Source organism: Petromyzon marinus, chromosome 16 (assembly GCF_048934315.1).
Source record: "Petromyzon marinus isolate PM22_M1 ecotype Great Lakes invasive population chromosome 16, UKy_Petmar_22M1.pri1.0, whole genome shotgun sequence".
Taxonomy (NCBI): domain Eukaryota; kingdom Metazoa; phylum Chordata; class Hyperoartia; order Petromyzontiformes; family Petromyzontidae; genus Petromyzon; species Petromyzon marinus.
Genome location: NC_133682.1, coordinates 1,687,538 through 1,708,298, shown reverse-complemented (window position 1 = coordinate 1,708,298; position 20,761 = coordinate 1,687,538). Strand labels below are relative to the sequence as shown.

Sequence of the window (20,761 nt, the reverse complement as noted above, 5' to 3'; positions counted from 1 at the left end):
TAAATACCATTCTTGCGACTTCCACTTGTTTAAATCTGGACAAGTCTGACCCACTTCCTTAAAAAGCAGAAAGTTACCAAGATGGCAAATACATAAGCACGATCTTTTATTTAAGAATGTATTTTCTTTTGGCAAAAAGGAATGGAAATCCAAGGACTGAGCAGAACCCAGATCTGTTACTTTCAAGCCCAAAGGTTAAGAAGAATGCCACCTGACAATGGCATTATACACGGTGTTCCGAACTCCGATCTCCGTGACCCACCAATCAGTCTCTCCACCTTACACCAATTTTCTCCATTCAAATACAAAATTCCTCAGATACTGCAACGTGTCCGATGATTTCGTAGACGTATCTCACGTGATGAAAGTGAGCACCAATTCAAATTCAACTGCATATAATTTACGCAGGTGTGATCTCGTGTTTAGATTTAGAGGGGGGCAGTTTTCAAGTAAGATTGGGGGTGGGCGGAGGCGTTTGCATTACTCCATTTAGTGCATTACACTACAAACCCGATCACATAAATTCGATTCCCTGCCATTTCTAAGTAGCGAGCGATATTCGAACGGGTCCTGCCACCCCCCTCCGATGACCGATATGGCATGTAAAGGCTTTATACATTCGTGTAGTGGATTAAGAGTGTGGCTGTAAATAATTATTTAAATTTGAACCCGTTACTCTACATCGCGTGGGATGCGTTTGCCAATCATAGCGCATGCACCGACTTAGTTTGTATTTCAATGGAGAAGATCGATAAATGTGGAAATGTAGAAAGCACGGGCCAAATGAAGCGATGTTTTGGAAACTGCAGCGTAATGCATAGTTCCAAGGTGCATTGTCGCTGAAGCTCATCTTCGTGGTAGAATGTGCATGGGCTTCTGCTGGCGGTGACTGCTCCAGGCAGGACGATGGCGCTGTCTTACCAGGAAACAATACCGGGCGGTGGTGCCTCAGGGACACCGCCAACGCGTTTTACTTTACAGCAGGTCAGACAGCAGCGTCTTTCGGAAATCTCCCGTGAAGGATAAAGGCAAAGTCCACCACAGCATCAGAATTCCTTTCTCCCCACAGTGCACGGCAGGAAACACTGGAGCAGAGGACATTCCCGCACACATGCAATCCGCTTGATGGAATCGCCTGTTCAGAAGGAAAAATTAAATCTCGCAGGCTCGCTGTATTGCGGACGCTACAGGGCGCTCGCACTGGCGGCAGTTGCCACCGGATGACGTAGGCTATGGCGACAATGTTATCCAGACATGTAAGCGTCTAACACGCCCTTAACCGTGTACGCAAGCAGCTGCGCACATCAACTTTGCGTACAAAGTTTGAGAAATGTTGGATTTCATTATAAAATCGGCAGCAAATCTAAATTTTAAAAAATGCAAATTACCCGTTTTTCAACGGTGTGCCCAGTTACAAAGCAAGCCAAAATGCTTTCGCACAATTTTTGTATCTTTTGCTTTTTATTTTTTTGAAATTCAATAAACAGATTGACGTTGCAAACAAATGCAGCAAACTACTGTGGGGGGCAACCTTGGAGAGACGACCAATCAATCTGCCCTAAAAATCCAATACCTACCTCCATGTGATCAACTTTATCGAATCCTTCGGGCATCACCAAGCAACCTTGCGCAAAGCTCTCAAGTGGCACACGCTTCATCCCCGTGGCCGGGGGAGGGAGGGAGGGAGGGTGCGCTCCCCCGTGTCCTTCCAACGACGACGAACACGGACAAAGTTTCCGGGTGGATTTTCTTTGACGTGTCGTGCTGACGCCACCTCGATCTTACGCTGTCCTCATAAGATCTCGAAGGTCTTTTTGAGTTCCACAATGAGCTGCCAGTCTGTCTTGGACATCTCATCCCGGAACCAATCTTTGAGCGCGTCGATGGATGCTCGGCTGATCTGCAACGCGGAAGAGAAACGAGGCCATCGATCAGGGTACTGTACATCAACCAAATATTTGTTAAGCATTGCACAATATACTCACCGATGCTTAAAAATAATCGCACTACTGTATTTGGCATTTCAATTACCCAATTACTTACAGCCCTTTGACCACTCCTAGCTGAAGGAGGTCTGCATGCTGTGTAATTCACAAGGATTTTTGTTACCATTCCTCAGCATGCTGGTAAGTGTGGATTGGTGAAGCATGGGGGGAGAGAGGCAGGACCGGTTCAGATATCATTCGCCACTGATAATAGCTGTGGCTGGGAATCGAATTTGGATTGCTCAGTTTATAGCATGGTGCGCTAATCACTGCGCCACTGTTCCCCGCCTCCTGACATTCTATCTATACTGTTATTGCAAGGACACGTGCCACACTGGGAATAAACCGTCTGCAGTCCGTGCGCCGTTCACCTTGCTCACGAGGAAGTCCGAGGCCTCAAAGTGGCGACCGAACATCTTGGGCGCCTCCCCTGGCACGGGCTCAATCTTGATGCATACCTCCTGACCCTTGCGAGCCACATCAACTGCCTTGTGGTTGATTTCCAGGCTCGTCACCACTCCTACATCCACAAACTGCGATGCATGAGCACACACACACGCGCGTGCCGTTAAGAGGGATCTGTGTAAGCAGCAGCGACAGCATTTTACGAGCCACTCAACTGGTGAGTCGCAAGCGATTTCACACGGTCCTACTCTCCGCCGGCCTCTCCTGCTGCGTGTCTGCATAGCGGCCGTACTCACGCCCTTGGAGGGGACGCATATGGGGGTGCCGTTCTTGAGAATGCCGGCCTCTATATTGACTCCGCACACGATGGGGTCGCGGCTGTTGAAGATGAACTGCGGCAGGATGCGCAGCTTGCACGGGAACACCGCTATGTGCCTGCGGCAGCCCCACACGAGCAGACAGACGGCGTTATTAGATGAGTGGACTCTCACTCTCGGTTCAACAAGGACATTGAATGGCATGCAGTTCTTAGTGTAACAGACACCGCAGCCAGGACTGGACGACAGTAAATTATGGCACTGTAACAATTCATTAAATACAAATTCTGAAACTGACAATTCACGCATAGTATCATGTGTACGTATACCATCAATCAATTATATTAATATTTTTCTGTTGCGCGTCACCACTTTAAGATGTTTTTCTTGTTCATGTTTTTGTTTGTTGCGGTTGCACCCGAGTCAAGAGCCGCATGGCTCACAGGGCTATACCTAATACATGAAAACTGGAAACTGAATCGAGACTAGGAGAGTCAATTATAATTACAATTTCAGTCGCACTGTAAGCTGAAACTACAATTACATTTGCGATTGTAATGCTTTACTCATTACACAATTGCAAGTGTAATTGACTTCAGGTGTGCCCGAATCGTAACAATCATTACACCCCTGTGAAACTCATAAAAAAACACGCGCACAACTTCAACATCCTGCGTTAGCCAAGAGCAATTCACCAATAACAACAATTGCCCCCAGCACCTAAAACAACCAAATATTTGTTAAACATTCCAGTGGGCTTTGCCTGGTAGGATGGGGATGGTTGAATTGTATTTGCATGTTTTTGAGTGGTTTGTTTCCCTTTCCTGTATTGTTTGTTGTTGTAACGTTCTTACCCCGTGCCCCGACTGTAAATCTGTGAAAAAAAGCTTTATAGCTCATCGGATTTCTCCAGTGTAAATAAATATTCATATTCTGAACGAGCCAAGGGCTCGGCCGTACCTGAACTCCTCCTGCTTGCGCCGCTTGAGGTCGGCTCGGTACTTGGTGAAAGCGTCGAAGAGGTGGTAGATGATGTCGGCGCTGAAGATCTTCACTCCCAGGCTTTCGGCCATATCCTGGGCCTCGCGTTCCACCTTCACGTCGAACGCCAGGATGACGGCATACCTGCACCACGCCGACAGCGGCCACGATGGCAATGACAACCGGAACGGCAACGGATGTCGCAGCAAGAGCAATCGACGTTGCAGCAACAACACCATCAACCCTATGGGGGAGCTGCAGTAATTAGTCATTTTATTGAGCTTTATGAATCAATTTTAGTGGATAAAAGCATCGTAATGCTATGTCAATCGTGTGGGTTGAGCATACTTCATCACACGATACGAAAGAGAGCTCACGCAAATCTGTGTGGGTTGGTGAAGGGTGCGGGGTGGGGCGGACAGCCGAGGACCGGATTAGGTATCAGTCACCACTGATGTTAGCGATGGCTGGGAATCAAACTCAGGTGACATGTTCAGAGTGCAGTGTGCCGACTGCTCCACCCTTAACCATTTGTGCATGCAAAGAGTAACTTTTCTTGATTGATATCCAAAAGTTATTTAAGACTTCTGTGAACGTTACTGGAAGGCTGGGTCAATAACAAATCACAAACACGAAGCTAAAATAACCTTAGAAAGGTACACCCAAAAAACAAACAGCTCTTATCTTTTGATTTAAAGCTTTCGTGACTGCAGGGATTCATATTCTTGGTTCTTTCGGTAAAGTCACGTAGAAGGGAAACAATAAAATAATAAAAATATAAAACAATATTTTTTATTATTATTTTATTGTTTCCCTTCTACGTGACTTTACCGAAGGAACCAAGAACATAGCTCTTATCTTGTAGCTTGATAATTAGGCAACTTTGAATTATGATGTTGGCCATTATAGGACCAGAGTAACATCTCTGTGACAACCCCATCTATTTTATTCAGTCAAAGCAGCTATAATCAAACTTTGTGCCTCACCATAACTTTAAGTCTCTTGTCTTATGAAGAAAGCTGCAAGCCCATGTGAGACAGCCAGGGTTTCACAACCAAACTACTAAATAAAATTAAATTATTTTTGGGTTGCATATTTCCCTTACGTAATCCTGGCCAAAGTTGGATTGACGGCTCGATCTTTACAGCAGAAACGATCACCTATGATGCGAGTTGATACCAGTTGCACAGAACTGCAGGATCGAGCCACGCTTCGTGTTCTTCTTTCGTACGGCTGATGTAGGATGCAGAGCAACAACCACAATTTCACATTCAGGTGGTCAAGTCAGGCAAGTGCGTCAGGAGTCACACTTACTGGCTGTCATGTTCCAGCATGATGGATGCTTTCATGATGTCTCGTTTATGAACCGGGCCAATGTTAATTCCGGAGTACTGTCAAAAAAGAGAAGATGTTTATAAAAAATAAACATTTAAGTACACAAAAAAATCTAAACACCACAATTTAGAGTTTATTGTGAGAATGTGCTAAACATCGCTATTCCACGTCAGCAATGGTATTCCGTATGCATGTGGTGGTAAGGCTTTTACACTTTCTTTCCAGTTATAGTTTTATATTTCTTGTACTTTTAATTAATTGCAAATCAACTTGAGATAACTTCCCGTGAAATTAACTAACATATCCCAATATAGGAATGACAACAAAAGTAGATATTTTTTTTAAATAAAAGAACTATCCACTCTCGCTCTGAACATATCAAGGCCCCGGGTTGACAAGCTCGACAACGGCGCACCTATGGTTTCATATTTTTCTGCAGCGTGCCGAGTGGGGGAAATCGTGCGGGACCCACGGGTATGATGGACGTGCGCAGGAACTCCAGCAGCGCCTCCAGCGAGCCCAGCGTGGACGCCTGCACGTACACGCCACGCTCCTCCAGCTTGATGGCGCTCAGCGTCTGCTTCAGCTCATTCTCCATCTCGTCCTTGGGTGCAGAGGGGACAGAGGCATCACGCACAGCTGTTACAGTTTACCGTGTTCCCAATCAAATTCACTCCACTCACGGCGAAGACTCGGTCTGCCAGGCTGTTTCGTCTCGCAAACAACACCATGTTCAACTGCTACACTGCAGGTCGCTACAACACAAACTCACCCACTCACCACACCCACTCACCTCAGGCTATAAACTCTCCTCTTTCTGCTTCTTTCTTTGCAAAACACGACTTTGGAATTCCCTGCCATCTCGTTTCTTTTACCAAGCTCTTATAACAACCTATTGGGGCATGTGCTGCTATCGGAAACAACTACGAGGGCTGGCACAGATCACGGAAAGGTAGGTAGCGAACACCATACCGAACCGCCTTTGTCTCCCCAGTGCTGCTGTTTAACACTTCGCACCCAGTACTCATTCAAGTCTGAGTCGACCTAGGAGCGCCCGAGGACCGGTTCAAATATTTGCCACTGCTATTGTTGGCCATGCGCGGGAATCGAGTTCGAGTCGCTGGGTTCGTAGTACAGCAGTACGCTCACCATTACGCTACCGCTCCCCACACAAAGACACAACGACAACACAACACCCGCCATTCACCACCGAGTGGCGGTGACGTCACCACAGTGCCTGTGCCAGGCCAGGTGCACTTTGAGGCCATGTGAAGTGTTGAAGGATCGCTGACAAGGAGGTCACTGGACAGACCCAAGTGCCATGGGTTGACTGAGATGACTGGCGGATGCACCAGCTGTGCACTCTACTGTGCCAACACGAAGACACACACACACACACGGACAAGGACACACACGGCCTCAAACAAAGAAGACACGCACCCGGAGCACGGGGACCTCGTCGTCGTGACATGCCACCAGCAGCGGCAGCCCAGCGAGCGCCTTCTCCAGGTCCTTGGCGATGATCTTCACACCCTGCGCCGCCACCACCTCCTTGTACTTCTCGTATTGATTCTGCATAGACGATTGCACAGCGTGTATTGATACAGCTTTGAAGGATATAACATGTGACTGTTTTTAATGCTTTACTATGAAGGCCGAAACCGTTGATGCATTGTCTGCCTATACGGAGGGAGGTAGGGTAACTCTCAAAGGTGATCCAATATAGACAAAGCTGGAGTATCAAGTTACGTTGCTAATTGACTTGCCCGACTGAAAACCAGCAAAATTAATCAAAGGCGTTGCCAAAAATTAGCCACACAAACCAGCGCAACAAAATAACTATTTTGCAAATATATAAAACACGTTTTGTCCCGACAGCTACCCGTCGGCTACTGTACTGTCAGTTAAATATTTCCGGAGACAAAATGCATGTTAGCAATTGGTAAGGAATCCATGCATGTCAAAATAAAGAAACCTCTGTAAAAAAAAGGGGGAGAACGTACAAACTCTACAAAGGCACCCAAGGCAGGAATCGAACCCAGGAAGTTAAAACCCACCTATTTGTACAGGCCTTCCTCGTCACTAAAATAAAATAATTGTTGTCCAATTGGATTACTCTGCAATTATTTTTCACTTTGATCATAGTTCTTCATTTTACTGTAAGTTCAAGAGTAGTCATTGACATTGTTATTATCATATTTCTATTTCGCTTAGATTGTATCTATACTTGTGAGTGTAATTGTATTTTTATGTATAGTGCTTTGGGATACTTCAATATGAAAGGCGATTTATGAAGAGAGATTATTGTGATAAATTTCCTGCTGCGAGGCTCAAGTATCACCACTGCTGTCCCCCTGCTGTCCAGGATGAGTGCAACATCAGATCGGTCGAATGATATGTGGCGCTCACTTTGACGCGGAGTTCCTTGAGTGGCTGCGGCATGAGCAAACCCCGGATCTGCGTCACGATGGGGCCTTCCACCCCTGCCAGCACAATGGTCTCTCCCTCGCGAAGTATTCCATTGGTGAGCACCACATCAATGGTCGTGCCCAACCCAGGGAGAGACTTCACCTGTACAGCGAGTGGGGGGGGGGGAACAAAGAGACCATAAGTCACATGGAATGATCTCCCAGACACGCTAATGTATGCCACCAGTCTCAACTAATTTATAATCTTTAATTAAAACACACTTGTACAAAATGTGTAACTGTGATAGCTACAGTACATTCCATATGAAAGGTGTGCACACCATATTATTGTTTATGTAATTATTTATGTGGTTGACCGAGTGTGAAATTTATTCTATAAGTCACATTTTTATTGTGTGTGTGTATATACGTGTCATTCCGGGTTTATTATGCATGCGTCAATTGACACGCTTGCAAACGAGACATTCCATCTCAAGGGATTTTTCCACGTGTTATATTTTAATGCATAAAATAAAACATAAAAGCCACCTTGGTCAATTAATGACATTTCTGTGTTTAAATCCAGCTGTGTTTGTGTGGAGAGGTCTACAGGCAGCATTCTTGTGTGAAGCTATTCAATACGTCTCCGGCCTTATCTATTGGCATATGTTTACATACAATAAATTGATAATTTTAACATCAACACTATAAACTGTATTTATAACCAGGCAGGCTCACCTGCCTCTTAGGTAGAATGTATTTGTAAGAGACCAAAGTACGTGACACTATATAATAACATCAACTGAGGCACTCCTGAAACTTCAAAAACTATCTCTTTTCGAATTGAAACTGCAAACGTATTTCTGACAGCCAAGCTACACGTACGGAATCTACAATAGATTTGTTTGGGTCCCATCTCACTGAAATGAGCGACACCAGAATAGACAGTAAACAATACACGTGTAGTTTCTTAATGCAATTCCAAACATGCATCTCTCTCAGAGCTTTTTGTGTTGTATTTTCTTTGTCAACGTCCAATGTTGTGATCCATATGCCATTACAGGTAACACGCATGAATCTAAAAATGTATTATTCAGGCACATTGGTAAAAAGAGGAACACATGAATTCCAGAACGTTGCAAAGTCAGAGGCGTAAACATATGGTTTCTCACGAGCTGCTTGAGGATGCTAGCCCACCAAGTACGGACAATGGGTGGGGAAAGGGGGGTGCCCTGAGCATCAAGTTCAGCACTGGGGGAAGGGGTGGGTGGCGCTCACCTCCATGACTTGCGCCGAGAGCTCAGGCGAGTAGGCCACCCGCTTGGCGAGCAGAGTCTGCGTGAGCTCCACGACGAGGGCGATGAGGTTGCCCATTCCGTCGCCCGTGTGGGCCGACGTGGGCACCATGGACAGGTACGTGCGCGTGTCCTTGTTCTCGTAGAACAGCGCCGCATTCAGGCCCTGCCCGCACGACAACGCGGACGCAAGGGGAAACGAACCAAGAGTCGCTAAACACGCGTAGCTGACCGGGTGACTTTGCACGGGTGAGATTTCCCACGTAGGGCGGGATGGATTGGGATGAATAAGTCAATGCCAGTGGCTTCAGTTGATGCGTGGTGGATTGCTCCAACGAATTTTCGTAGCTCATAGTGGTACTCCATGTGCTACATGCAGGAATACAACATGAGTAAACATGTTAATTATGTTATTTATCCATAAAGCATCAATGGAGTCGCTATACTCATTTTCAGGAAGGTTGCATTTGGCCAATTTTAATTTTCAAGTGTTTTGCATTTGGGAGGAAACCCGATTAATCGCAGCAAGGCCACAAACATTCCAGTGGATAACAAATAAAACGACACCGAGACGGGATCGCAATCCACTTTCTGCACTGCCATCTCCGAACCACTTCACAGCCATGTGAGGGAGGGCGCTTATACAAAAAAATACATTCACATATCATTTCCTCCAAAGTGATGGTAAGAAGCAAACATTCAGCCAATGTGATAACCACAACAAATAAACACGTAAATTGAAATGCTAGTCTGTGCTATCTTCCCGCAACAAAGATTTTAAAACTTAACAAACATCAAGTGAACAGAGCGTCTCAACGTGCGGCCTCGCGTGTCGCGAACCATCCGGTTGCCGCTCACCTGCTCGGCAAACTGCGCGATGATGGACTTGACGCGCACATCAAATTCATCTTTAGTGTTCTTCTTCTGCTTCTTGATGGTGAAGACAACATCGGAGTCTGGCCCACGTTTCCAGTCGTACAGCCGGTCAATCTGCACACACACAGCAGTGGCAACAGCAACACAAAAACAAACCACACACGTGAAGCCACGAAAACAAGACTTTGGATATTAACAACAAATATTATTTCTAGATTTGAAGCTTTCGTTACTGCAAGGATTCATGCTCTTTGTTTTTTTCGGTAAAGTCACATAGGTGAAATTATTGTTTTTATTTTACCTACGTGACTTTACCGAAAAAAACAAAGAGCAACAAATATTATTATTATTTTTTCCGCCTTTGTCAACCCACAGGATTCAGTGTAGTATTGTAACAACTGAGATAACACTGCCCTGCATTTAGAAGTTAATTACGTGAAAAAATATGAATACGAATTTTTACATCAGCAGTTATACAGCATAAGCGAAACAGAAGCCCTAAAACGCCAACAAATAATCGTCAATCAACAGTACAGCATTTAAGGTTACGCATCAATTTCTAATTGACAGGCAAGGACCTACTGAAACACAAAATCATATATAGGATAGCCAAGAATAAAAAAGTAAATAACAAGTTAAATCTATTGTTCATTTCTTCTACCAGCATTTATGCCCATCTCCGGCCCTGCTGAGCAAGCCCAACAGATAAATGTCCCACACCCCAATGCACCTTGTTGAGGGCCACAATGAACGGACACTTCTTGGTCTTGAGTAGGTTGATGGACTCGATGGTCTGTGGCTCCAGGCCGTGCATGACGTCCACCACGAGGATGGCGATGTCGCACAAAGAGCTCCCACGGTTGCGCAGGTTGCTGAATTGTCAGGGGCGCCATCACAACACACGGTACAGTGCAGCCCAATGTCATTCCACTGCTGGATGAGTTGGTTGTTTAATAATACTCGATTCAGCTAGCTTGGCGATGTTAGCCTTGGCCTTGGAATAAAACTCAGTTTGGTGGGTTTCGCAGCGCAGCGGTGTACGCAGCGGAACAGCAAATGTGAACCACTCCATAGCCACTGCACACACAATGCAATTTGCAACACAGCACAGATAATACAATGCATGATATAGGGGAAAATGTGAGCACAATACGTTTAAATTCTTAGCACCATCAGTTATGATCCATCAATATACTTAAATCAGGTTTTATCTATGTTGAATGACATCCAAGGAAAAAAATTCAGAAAGCCACAAAAATTAGGTGCAAAAATGTCCACCACAAAGTTTTAATGATAAATGCTCTAGCTGATCAGCACCATGTTGAGCAGAAGAAGTTACCTGAACGACTCGTGACCAGGTGTGTCGATGATGAGCATGCCAGGCAGCTTGATGGCATCCCGGTCAAACTGAGACAGCGAGAGAAAGGGAGAGAGATGGCCAACACACAAATACGAACATCTCATCAGTTAACCAATTCACAGTTGTCAACCGTTTAAGGTGATAGATGCAGAATCTAACTTTATTTCAAGTGGCAGGGCCAAACTGAACTAAACAGCTGTTTGACAAGGACGACCAGCCAAAACAATCGGCAGTGGCGACAGTTACAGGACATTGCAAGGAAGAAGTGTGCAAACTCACATGGAGCAAAAACAAACATTAATTGCATGAAACAAGACAAACCAATACAGTGCCTAAAAACATAAAAAAAGTTTCACAAATTCCTACCGCAGATGTATGGACATAACGGAGCTTAGTTACAGCATCCACAATTGTGGCATAGGTAATCTTGCAGCATGGCCTTAACACATGCAACAGAGCCCTCACTTCTTTGATCATCTTGGTCTGCTCCTTGATGGCGTCGAGAGGCACGTTGGTAGCTCCGATCTGCTGCGTGATGCCACCCGCCTCCCCATCCTGCACGTGCGTGTGCCGTAGCTGAGCTCCGACAGGCGTGACAAGACAACACAAATACACATCACTCATAAGCGCACCTCCACCACCTAGAACGTGTCAATCCCTACTCTTAAACTTAGTCAAAACTGATGGAAGAACTGTACTCATCAAGAGAAGCAAAGCATGAAGGCTCATCGTGTCTAATTTTACAAATTATACAATCAACTCTGTTGCACAACTCAGCAGAAGAAATCTCAGATATATCCGGCAACCACAGTCAGTTGTCGGCAAAGCACAGTTCTGCGATTGGTACCTTGTCGAGGATTTTGGTTTTGCCCGTGTCTACGTGACCCAGCACGCAAATCACCGGTGCTCGCAGCCTATCCAATGTCACTTTGGTCAAGTTGTCTGCTCGACGTTTCTAAAAAAAGAACATCGTAAATGTATTTGGTTAACATTAGCAAAAACGGAGAGAGACATCTATTCATGCAAATCCACGTGCCACACGCATCATTCACGCACGTAAAAAAAATTGTGTAGAAGCACGCGCTGCGGTCGCACAGCACCCACTTCTATCCTCTTCTTAGCGTTGTCGTAAATCTTTTGCTCCTTCGTCCTGTCGTCGGTGTCCGACTCGGACTCCGACTCGGACTCGCTCTCGTCGTCATCATCTTCATCATCGTCGTCGTCGTCCTTGCTCTCGTCGGCACTGTCTACTTCGCTGCCGCTCTCCGTCTCCCTCTCTGCTGCCTCCTCGGGATGCCCGTCCACCGCCGATTCGCCGCCTTTCACCTCGATGTGCACCTTCTCCGGTGGTCGCGGGCCGTCTGGACAAGGCGACATGATGCGCGTCACATGGATTCCTGGTACAGACAGCTTCCTTTACGGTTAAAAGATGTGTACACGTACAGACATTTTTTTAATCAAAGGCTGGATGAGGGCCTCCCCATGCCGTGCGGATGATCGTGTTTATTTGCACCATGCTTGAACCACGCTGATCGGGGCAGTTTCATGAAGGTGGGAAGCAAAGACATAGGAACATTCAAGGGACAACAATATATTTTGGTCGTATAGCCCTCTGCTGCCCACAACCCAGCAGCCTATAACAGCTGTGAAGCAAAGTCATCACCAGCACTATCCAGGCTCAACCCTTAGCTTCCAAGATCTAACAAGATTCGGGACATTTTAGGCAATTTGGTCATAGACACAAACGGCAACATATTACACTTTAAATATTACAACCTACTTTTATTCATGATTTGTATTTTTTTATTTTGGAGCTCTTTGACCATCTGGATAGTCACAAGTCAGATGTTTATAACCCAAGCAAAGTCCGTTGATCTATACAGCTCTTTTTCAAGGGCGACTCATCATAGCTTGTTGGTTTGCAGCACAAACACAAGGAACTGAGAGCCAACCATCACACCAAATTATTTCGGAGTCGCGGACACTGTGAATGCACTTACCCTCAGGTTCGTCTTTCGTATCATTCGCCATCATCTCCCAGTCATCAAGCTCGTCGTCCTGCTCTTCCGGTACGACCTCTTCCGTTACTGTGGACAGGGGTCATCCACCACCCATTAGTTTACGCACATAAGCAGCAACTTCAATAAAACATATCCAAAGATTTGGTCTTGGGGGAGAATGGCTTCTCGCAGCTTTTCATTTTTGAGGTGGACAGAAAGCGAACTGTAGATTTCGGTAATTAACGATGTGAAGGCAAGGTTTGCTTGTGAGATTGAGTTCCCCTGCTTTGTCCATTGTATGATCCGCACCTGTTGGTTCTTCTACAGGCGACTCCACAGGTGCGTCTTCAACGGGAGTCGAAGCTTCATCAACCTCCATCACTTCTGCAATTCAAAATCGAAAACGTCAATAGGTGGAATCACAACTGACGACATTCAAAAATATATTTCGCCACCACCAGCAAATTAAAGAGCAGAGAAAGAAACAGTGATGAGGGTCAATGAGAGTGCTTGGGGCTCAGTTGGCACCTGTTACTGCCGTGCCATCGGCTGCCTTGCTGTCCTGCGCCAGCTGCTTCTGCTTCTTGCGCCGGTCATCATACACCGGCCGCTTCTTCAGCCCAGCTTCCTTCGACGGAATCTCAAACCCTGACACGGGCGAATCCACGGGGCCAGAAATATTAATCATCACCGGCACTCTTGGTCAGTACGCTCCATTTCATCCAGACACATGCAAACAATGGCAATCTTTTACGAATTACATTGCAGGGTTTTTAATACCCACTTTTACAGCCAACACCGTGTTGTGGCAATTCCCTGAAGAAGTTACCAGGAGGCAAGAATATAATCATCAATTTCAAGCAAATCAGATTAGCAGTGGGCATGTAATTAAGTGGGAGTCAGAAATCAATTAAATCGATTACTTCATTAATGTTGTGAATTCAGTTACTCTGGTGGTTGCAGGGTATAGGTGAACCAATTACATACAACAAACACGATAAAATGTATCGGTTAAGTTTTCACTATTATTATGAATGTACGAATCCATTTTAACTGATGAATCAATGCAACATTAAATTTGTATCTAGCCACCAAATAAATATTTCCCACATTTCTTCCATTCCTCTTTCACATGACAGCTGCGGGTACCTTGCTCCTGGATGGCCTTCAGCATGGCCTCAGCACGTGCCTTGTCCTGCTTCTGCTTGCTGGACATGAGCTTCCCCTCCTGCTTCAGACGCTCCTTCCGCTCCTTCTCCTTCTGCTTTTTCCTTTCTTTTTTTTCTGCCTCCAGCCGTTCCTACATCCAGGGTGCGATGACCCAGACGCCAACGAACGGGGCAAAGCAACCACCACGTTCGCCATGTTAGCCAGGCACAAGCGTGCATCCACAACGACCGGATTTGCTCGTCCTTGCTGGATGTTTAGTGTCAACATGCCAAGTGCTGAGCAAGGTTGGAGGGAGAAGGGGGGGAGGTGTCAAGCTTGCTCTAAACATTAACAGCTACTTCAAGCAGCAAATTTAGTCAACAAATTCAGGAAATAAAATGCAACAGGAACAGTAATCAATTCAGTTACCGGTATAAATTGCTTGCATGGAACACAGGTTTCCAAAAGTTAACTCCCACTGCTCATAAAAGTTAATTGTGGGAAACGTCCACCGTGGTCTACTGTGCCCCATGAGAGACGTGGAAGCCCACCTGCTCCAGGCACAGAGCCTCTGCCTCTTCCAGACGTCGAATTCGCTCCTCCTCCTCGCGCTGGGCCCTCTCCTGCTCTTCGCGGCGCTGCTGCAGCACCTCCTGCATGGCCTTCACCGTCGCCTTGCTGATTCCTTTTTTCTTCTCGGGCTTCTCCTCGCCGGCGCCCTTCTCACCCGTCTTCTTCTTCTTGTCCTTTTTCTTCTTTTTCCCAGCACCATCATCCTCGTCCTCCTCGGCTGCCACTGAAGGAGAGCAAAAGGTGATGGAAGGGGCATTGAGCAAGGACGCATTTAACATAAGATGAAACAATATAAACGGCTTCTTTTGCTTTTGAAGCACCCATAAACTAGATACGAGTTAATTTATCATGGTAAACAAAGCTGAACCAGGCATGGTGCCACACCCAGTAACCCAACGCTCTGCAAGGGTTATTGAATCACGAAAATCTAGACATTCTTTACAACGGAACTGGCCAATATCGCAAGACTACTGAAAACGATTCCTGACAGCGAGGCTTTATTTGATAAACTGCAATTATACAAATGTTCATAAATACTATAACTTAAAACTTGTATTATTATATGTTTAGCTCGATTAAAGAAACATGGCACAACAATAACAAAGTCACTCGAATAACAAACCTTCAGCATCAGCAGTTTCAGCTCCTGCTTTAGGCTCCTTGCTCTCTGTCGCTTTGGCAGGGGCTGCGGTGGCCTGGCCCTCCACCTTCTCCCCCTCATTCGGTTTGGCCTGATCTTTCTTGAGCTTAATCTTCAGTTTCTCCTCTTCACGTTTTTTCCGTTCCCGCTCCTTTTTCTCTGCTCGTTTTTGGGCAGCGGTCTTGACAGTCCTCTCTCCCTCCTCTACAACTTCATCATCACTCTCAGCCTTCACCTGCTTCGGCTTTTTCTTTTTTCCCTTCTTTGATATTCCTTCATCTTCCTCTTCCGAGTCCCCTTCACTCAGCTCCACCATGTCCTTCTGGGGCTGAATGGGCTCTTTGCCTCCCAGTTCCTCCTTCTTCGCAGTAGGTTTAATCGCAGCTTTTTTCTTCTTACCTGCTGCATGTTCCTCTTGCTCCGAATCCACATCTTTCACAGAATCGGCACTAGGTTTATTTATTTGATCCTGCTCCTCGTCAGATTCATCGCTGCTTTTTCGTTGTTGCTGTTTCCCCTTCTTCCCTTTCTTCTTGCCAACAGCAGGCAGCATTTCATCTTCAGACTCCTCATTCACTTCCTGCTTTTGTTTTCCCTTTTTCTTTCCCTTCTTCCCAGCCGTTAGTGCATCATCCTCCGGAGTGATCACTTCTTCCTCAGGTTTTTTCCCTGTTTTCTGCTGCTTGCCTTTGGCTCCCTTTTCCTGCTTGGAAGCACCTTGGCTCTCATCATCGCTCTCCTAAAACCATTAGGAGCACATTCATTGGCAGCATTGCATGTAGGCCAATGCAATGTAACTTCCAGTTACAGATTAATTGCTAATTAATAAAGACAAGATTTTACGATGACGCAAATGAGCAAAAATAGATACAATGTGAGAACATGTCATATTTATAATGAGAATTAGTTTTTCCCAGACTAAATGTTCCAATTACAACATCAGCAACCATCAAAGCACTGGATTTTAACCCAGGATTGACAGCATACAATCCCACTGCTTTAAAACAGCATTCACACTCTGTACCACCTGGCAACGCAATATATTTAAGGCTAAAATATTATACTAAAAAATTAAGTTCTCATACCCGTGTTGCAACAGGCTTGGCCACCTCCTTTTTGACAGCTTCACTATCCAGAGACAACTCCTCCAGCTCTTTTAAGATGTCATCCTCACTGTAAAACACACACACACCCTAGTCAACCATGTGTGACATGTAACTATACACTATGATTGAGCTAAGCCTTTCATTGCGGACAATCGGAAAAAAAAAGTATGCCCCACATTCAAATATGAGGGCGGTACAAAAAGTTCCAAAGCTAATATATAAAGAATTAACAGAGACCACTGATGTTACTGATACATATGGCTAGCGTTGGGTTTACTCAAACAGCCAGGTCAGTAAAACAATTGTTACAGCATGGCTTAAGAAAAAAGTTGAGCAATCAATGGAATCGGCTAATTGGCACTATGATTGCAGTGCAGAAAGGGTAGTTTGCCACTGCACAGCCTACGCGTTTTGCACAGGCAAGTGGACCCCATGGGTTTGGGGTACAGGTGAGTGGCAATGGAGTTGGCACCAGAAGTCATTTTTCTGTTTCTTCCGCTTGCCCTTCTTCTCGCCACCTCCCTTGGCAGCCGGAGCCGAGCCAGCCGCTTCAATCTCCTCCGCCAGCGCATCAATGTCCACGTCGTCGGCATTGCCACCACTGAACACAAGGGGTTAAATATGGGGTACAGGGACACACGTGAGTTGTACAACTATTCGCGTGGGCGTTTCAAGAAAATGTGCAAACACTGCCCTTTTGTCACTGTGATGGTTTAGAAAGTGGTCAAAAGTTCAGACATTCTAACAATTGTGTCACTCTGCTAATTGACAATAATGTATGTGCCCGGACAATTATTACAATTTACATGTCTGAGTGATGATATGTTTACATCTCTCTTGACCCGTTTGATATTTAAAAATCGTCAAAGACAAGGCTTCTAGTCTGCATGTCTTTGCAACATATGCATTTACTGTCACTTGGTTTACCATTGGAATCGAGGGAAAGTACTCCCTATTTCCACATTTCCACAAATATAGCCCCGTTCTCATTCACTCCATCCCAAACGCATTTATTGGAGAGGCGAAACATGTACAGTATAGTTCATATCCTCGTTTTAATAAGAAAAATCATAGTTTATTGTCTAAATCTGTTATCCACCCCTTTTTACTCCAATAGACATTTATTTGTCTATGTATAAACAATGAAATGGACTGACTTAATGGATTTTTACTTTACCTTTAAACACTTCCTTAACCTGCTGAAATAAAACACCTTAAAGCACAGCTGACATTGGTTTACATGACAAAGATAACATAAAACATATGACGCAAACGGCCACAGGAAAAAAACCTCCCAATATTAACATATTCTGCAGTCTGTAACAAAATACATAGTTTACGTACCAAAGAGAAGCATCTACAATGCCCTTAGACCCATATGGCTTAGAAGCCCACGCACTGAACATTACGTGAGCAGGCCCATTATGCTGTACAAATAACACCAAAACACCTCTCACTGTACCCAAATCACTAACATCTTTCATTTTGTGACCAATTTAGCTCAATTAAATCACCCACTAGCTTAACAATATAAAACCCCGTCTCCTTTTATAACGCCACACGTCGCACCGCGGCCTATATCGTCGCAGAGCCCAAAGTATGGCCGGCCACCCTCCACCTTTTACGGTATCCCCGCTAGTCGAGACCGGTCCCCCGCCGCCTCCGTCTTCGGGCTCGCGGCCACCCGGGGTGCTGCGGACAACCAACAGGGCGAGCCGTCCCCGTCGTGGGTACACTCACTCGTCGTTCTGCTTCCCTTTCAGCTTCTTGCCCATGTCGGAGAGCCGCGGGAGTTTAACACGAACGCGGGAATGGCGCGGTCACGGAGAGGCACTGGGGTTCGTAAACTCGACGACCGCCTCCCCCCCCACAGCCGTTGCGTCATTCGCGCCTAGTGGTTGATGATGGTGGTGGCGGTGTGTGTGGTCGATCGCCGATACTCTTATCGATAATTATCGGACGGTCGATCATCTCAAAGCAATCACTGGTTCACGGTTACTGCGAGTAAGTTAACGGCTACGTGGCGTTGGTATAGGATAGCCTGAGATGGAATCGCCCGGAATGCAACAGACCTCGTCAGACCTCGAATGATGCTAAGCAGGCTGGAGGCTGGCTAGTGATTGCTATGAGTCATCACCATGCTTCAAAGGTGTTATAGGCTGCTGCGGGGCTCCGTGGTGGGCTGCAGACAGCACTGCAGCAAATGTCATCATTGTACTGCACTACTATGCGCTCCCGCCCTCCCCAACCAACGACCACACGCCTTCACCAACCCGCACTGACCAGCACGGTGAAGTAAGGTTAAACAACTCCCATGACAAAGAATTAAGATTGACAAAGGGCCATACATGCCCACGGTGTCAATTAGTAAGATAACTCAGTCGAGTCGTTTGAATATGAAAACAAAAATTGAGTAATGTAGAGCCCTCTGCCAAGCCACTGCTGGATGAAGGCCTCCTCACTGAAGGTCGGTCATGGGCCTTGTTCGACCATTCCGCACACTTAAAACTACTGCGCATACAACCTCCAAACAGTTAACCAGGTTGCTTGACCATACTTCACCATCCTGGTCAGAGCGCGGGTTGGTGAAACATGTGGGGGCTGGGCAGGAGTGGTTCAGGAATCATCCGCCACTGATGATTGCCCATGGATCTGGAATTTAACTCGGCTCATCAGGTTCAGAGCTCAGTGGATGAGCCACTGCTCTCTAATGTAAGTGCTGCATGCAAACAACGCACTAAAATCAGGTGATCGTTATACAACTAATTCGGCCTAGGTAAGTAATGCACGTGTCAGTACAGTGTTACGGTAAATTGAATGCTGACCAGCCAATAAAGAATCTAGAGGCCAGGAAGGAAACGCGCGGGGGGACCCGACTGTAAATGCGTTAAAAAATAAAACACCCACAAATGTCTGCAGCCGTAGTTAGTTTACCACCTCACATGCTACCTCAGGAAACTTGACAACAAACACGACGCTTGTAGGCTCACTGGGGCCGGACACCGACATTAAAATAAACCCACGAGCAAGTCAACTCGATGTGTGGTCACAGACAGACTTGGTTTCAATCAAGTTCCTTTGACACGATCAGGTGTTGACTTAAAGCTTTCGTGACTGCAGGAATGTTTCTATCGACGTAACTTTACCGAAAGACCCAAAATAATACAATTAGATGTATTTATTTAAATTTGAGAAACGCAACCGTGAGCTCATGGTAAACCCCGCTTGCCATTTAAACCATTAAACATTATGGCAATGACACAAGCACCCACAAGCAACTCAAAATTGAGTAAAGTATTTAGTGGATCAACATTCTACATACCAAACCGTGGCTATTACAGCATTATAATAGCACCCCTCAATCAGGACGCTTGGCTGAAATTGAAATTTGTGTATTTGTTGCATTGTATGACATTGCAGTGTGGGCAAACGAAAAACACATCCCACAGAGGACGCGTGAACAGCACACGTAAAGACTACACGGGGGACAAATGACCCCTTTATGCTACATACGTGGCACATGCGACACACTCAAAGGTTACACAATGGGGTACACGGCACGCATAAGATTATGTGAGAACATAAGAGACAATGGGTACGTAGGGTACACAAGGGACATCGTAAACATTGCTTGTACAAGGGGCCTACACCACCCCTCGCAGCCTCACCACCCTCGCTCTGCCTCACGCCGCCGGCCTCGGGCCACCCTGCTCGGCGGAGCGCCTATCCGAGCGGCGTGTCCATCTCGTACCAGCAGCGGCTGCAGTTCCCCTAACACTCGACCTCCCTCACTCCAATCCTCTCGTTACTTACGCCTCGTTCTGCTTGCCCTTCTGCTTCTTGCCCATGCCTTTGAGCCAGACGCGTGGTGATGAAGGTGAAAGGGACGGCGCGAGAGCGAACACGTGTCTGCCTGCAACATGTAGAACCTCTGCGTACTGGTGGCCACGTGTGCGTGCCCATCGGCACAATTGTTAACTCTTCCAAGTCGCTAGATGTCGCTGTGTAGACATTCTAAAGTCAGGCATTGTCGCAGGACAACTTGCCAGTTGTTCGCAATGCAACGACAGCACACGAGCAACGCGCCAAACCAATTGTGAAATGATTGTAATGAACAATGTGTACTTCGTACGGTAAAGAAAATAGCCAGAGGCGGTAGCCTTTTTTTCCAAAAGCACCTGGCTCGTCATGAGTCAATGGTTTTCAGTTCACTGATTTAAAAAAAAAAAACGGCAGGTGTTATTTTTGTTTTACTAAATTGAGATGTCACTATAGAATATTTGTTATCATTCAATTTAAGTGCGGGGAACATGTGTATTTGTCTTTTGGGT

At 45.9% G+C, this 20,761-nt stretch overlaps 1 protein-coding gene across 2 annotated transcripts; it reads right to left on the bottom strand.

Moving 5' to 3' along the window:
* Positions 1-84: 84 nt before the first annotated feature.
* On the bottom strand, positions 85-20,405 carry EIF5B (eukaryotic translation initiation factor 5B). Of its 2 annotated transcripts, none has more exons than XM_032955597.2 (24): positions 20,244-20,405; positions 16,903-17,031; positions 16,410-16,497; positions 15,307-16,063; positions 14,663-14,907; positions 14,112-14,262; positions 13,491-13,610; positions 13,272-13,346; positions 12,963-13,049; positions 12,067-12,323; positions 11,810-11,917; positions 11,428-11,538; positions 10,942-11,009; positions 10,333-10,474; positions 9,585-9,716; positions 8,710-8,892; positions 7,433-7,594; positions 6,464-6,595; positions 5,496-5,627; positions 5,003-5,079; positions 3,668-3,832; positions 2,687-2,825; positions 2,357-2,518; positions 85-1,900 (listed from the first exon to the last, which is right to left on the bottom strand). In XM_032955597.2, the coding sequence occupies exons 1-24, from the start codon at positions 20,276-20,278 to the stop codon at positions 1,793-1,795; spliced, it is 3,765 nt and encodes a 1,254-aa protein (XP_032811488.2). In that variant the 5' UTR covers positions 20,279-20,405; the 3' UTR covers positions 85-1,792. The 2 variants fall into 2 exon arrangements, with proteins under 2 accessions (XP_032811488.2, XP_032811489.2); XM_032955598.2 differs by lacking the exon at positions 20,244-20,405 and adding an exon at positions 18,171-18,486.
* Positions 20,406-20,761: the final 356 nt, after the last annotated feature.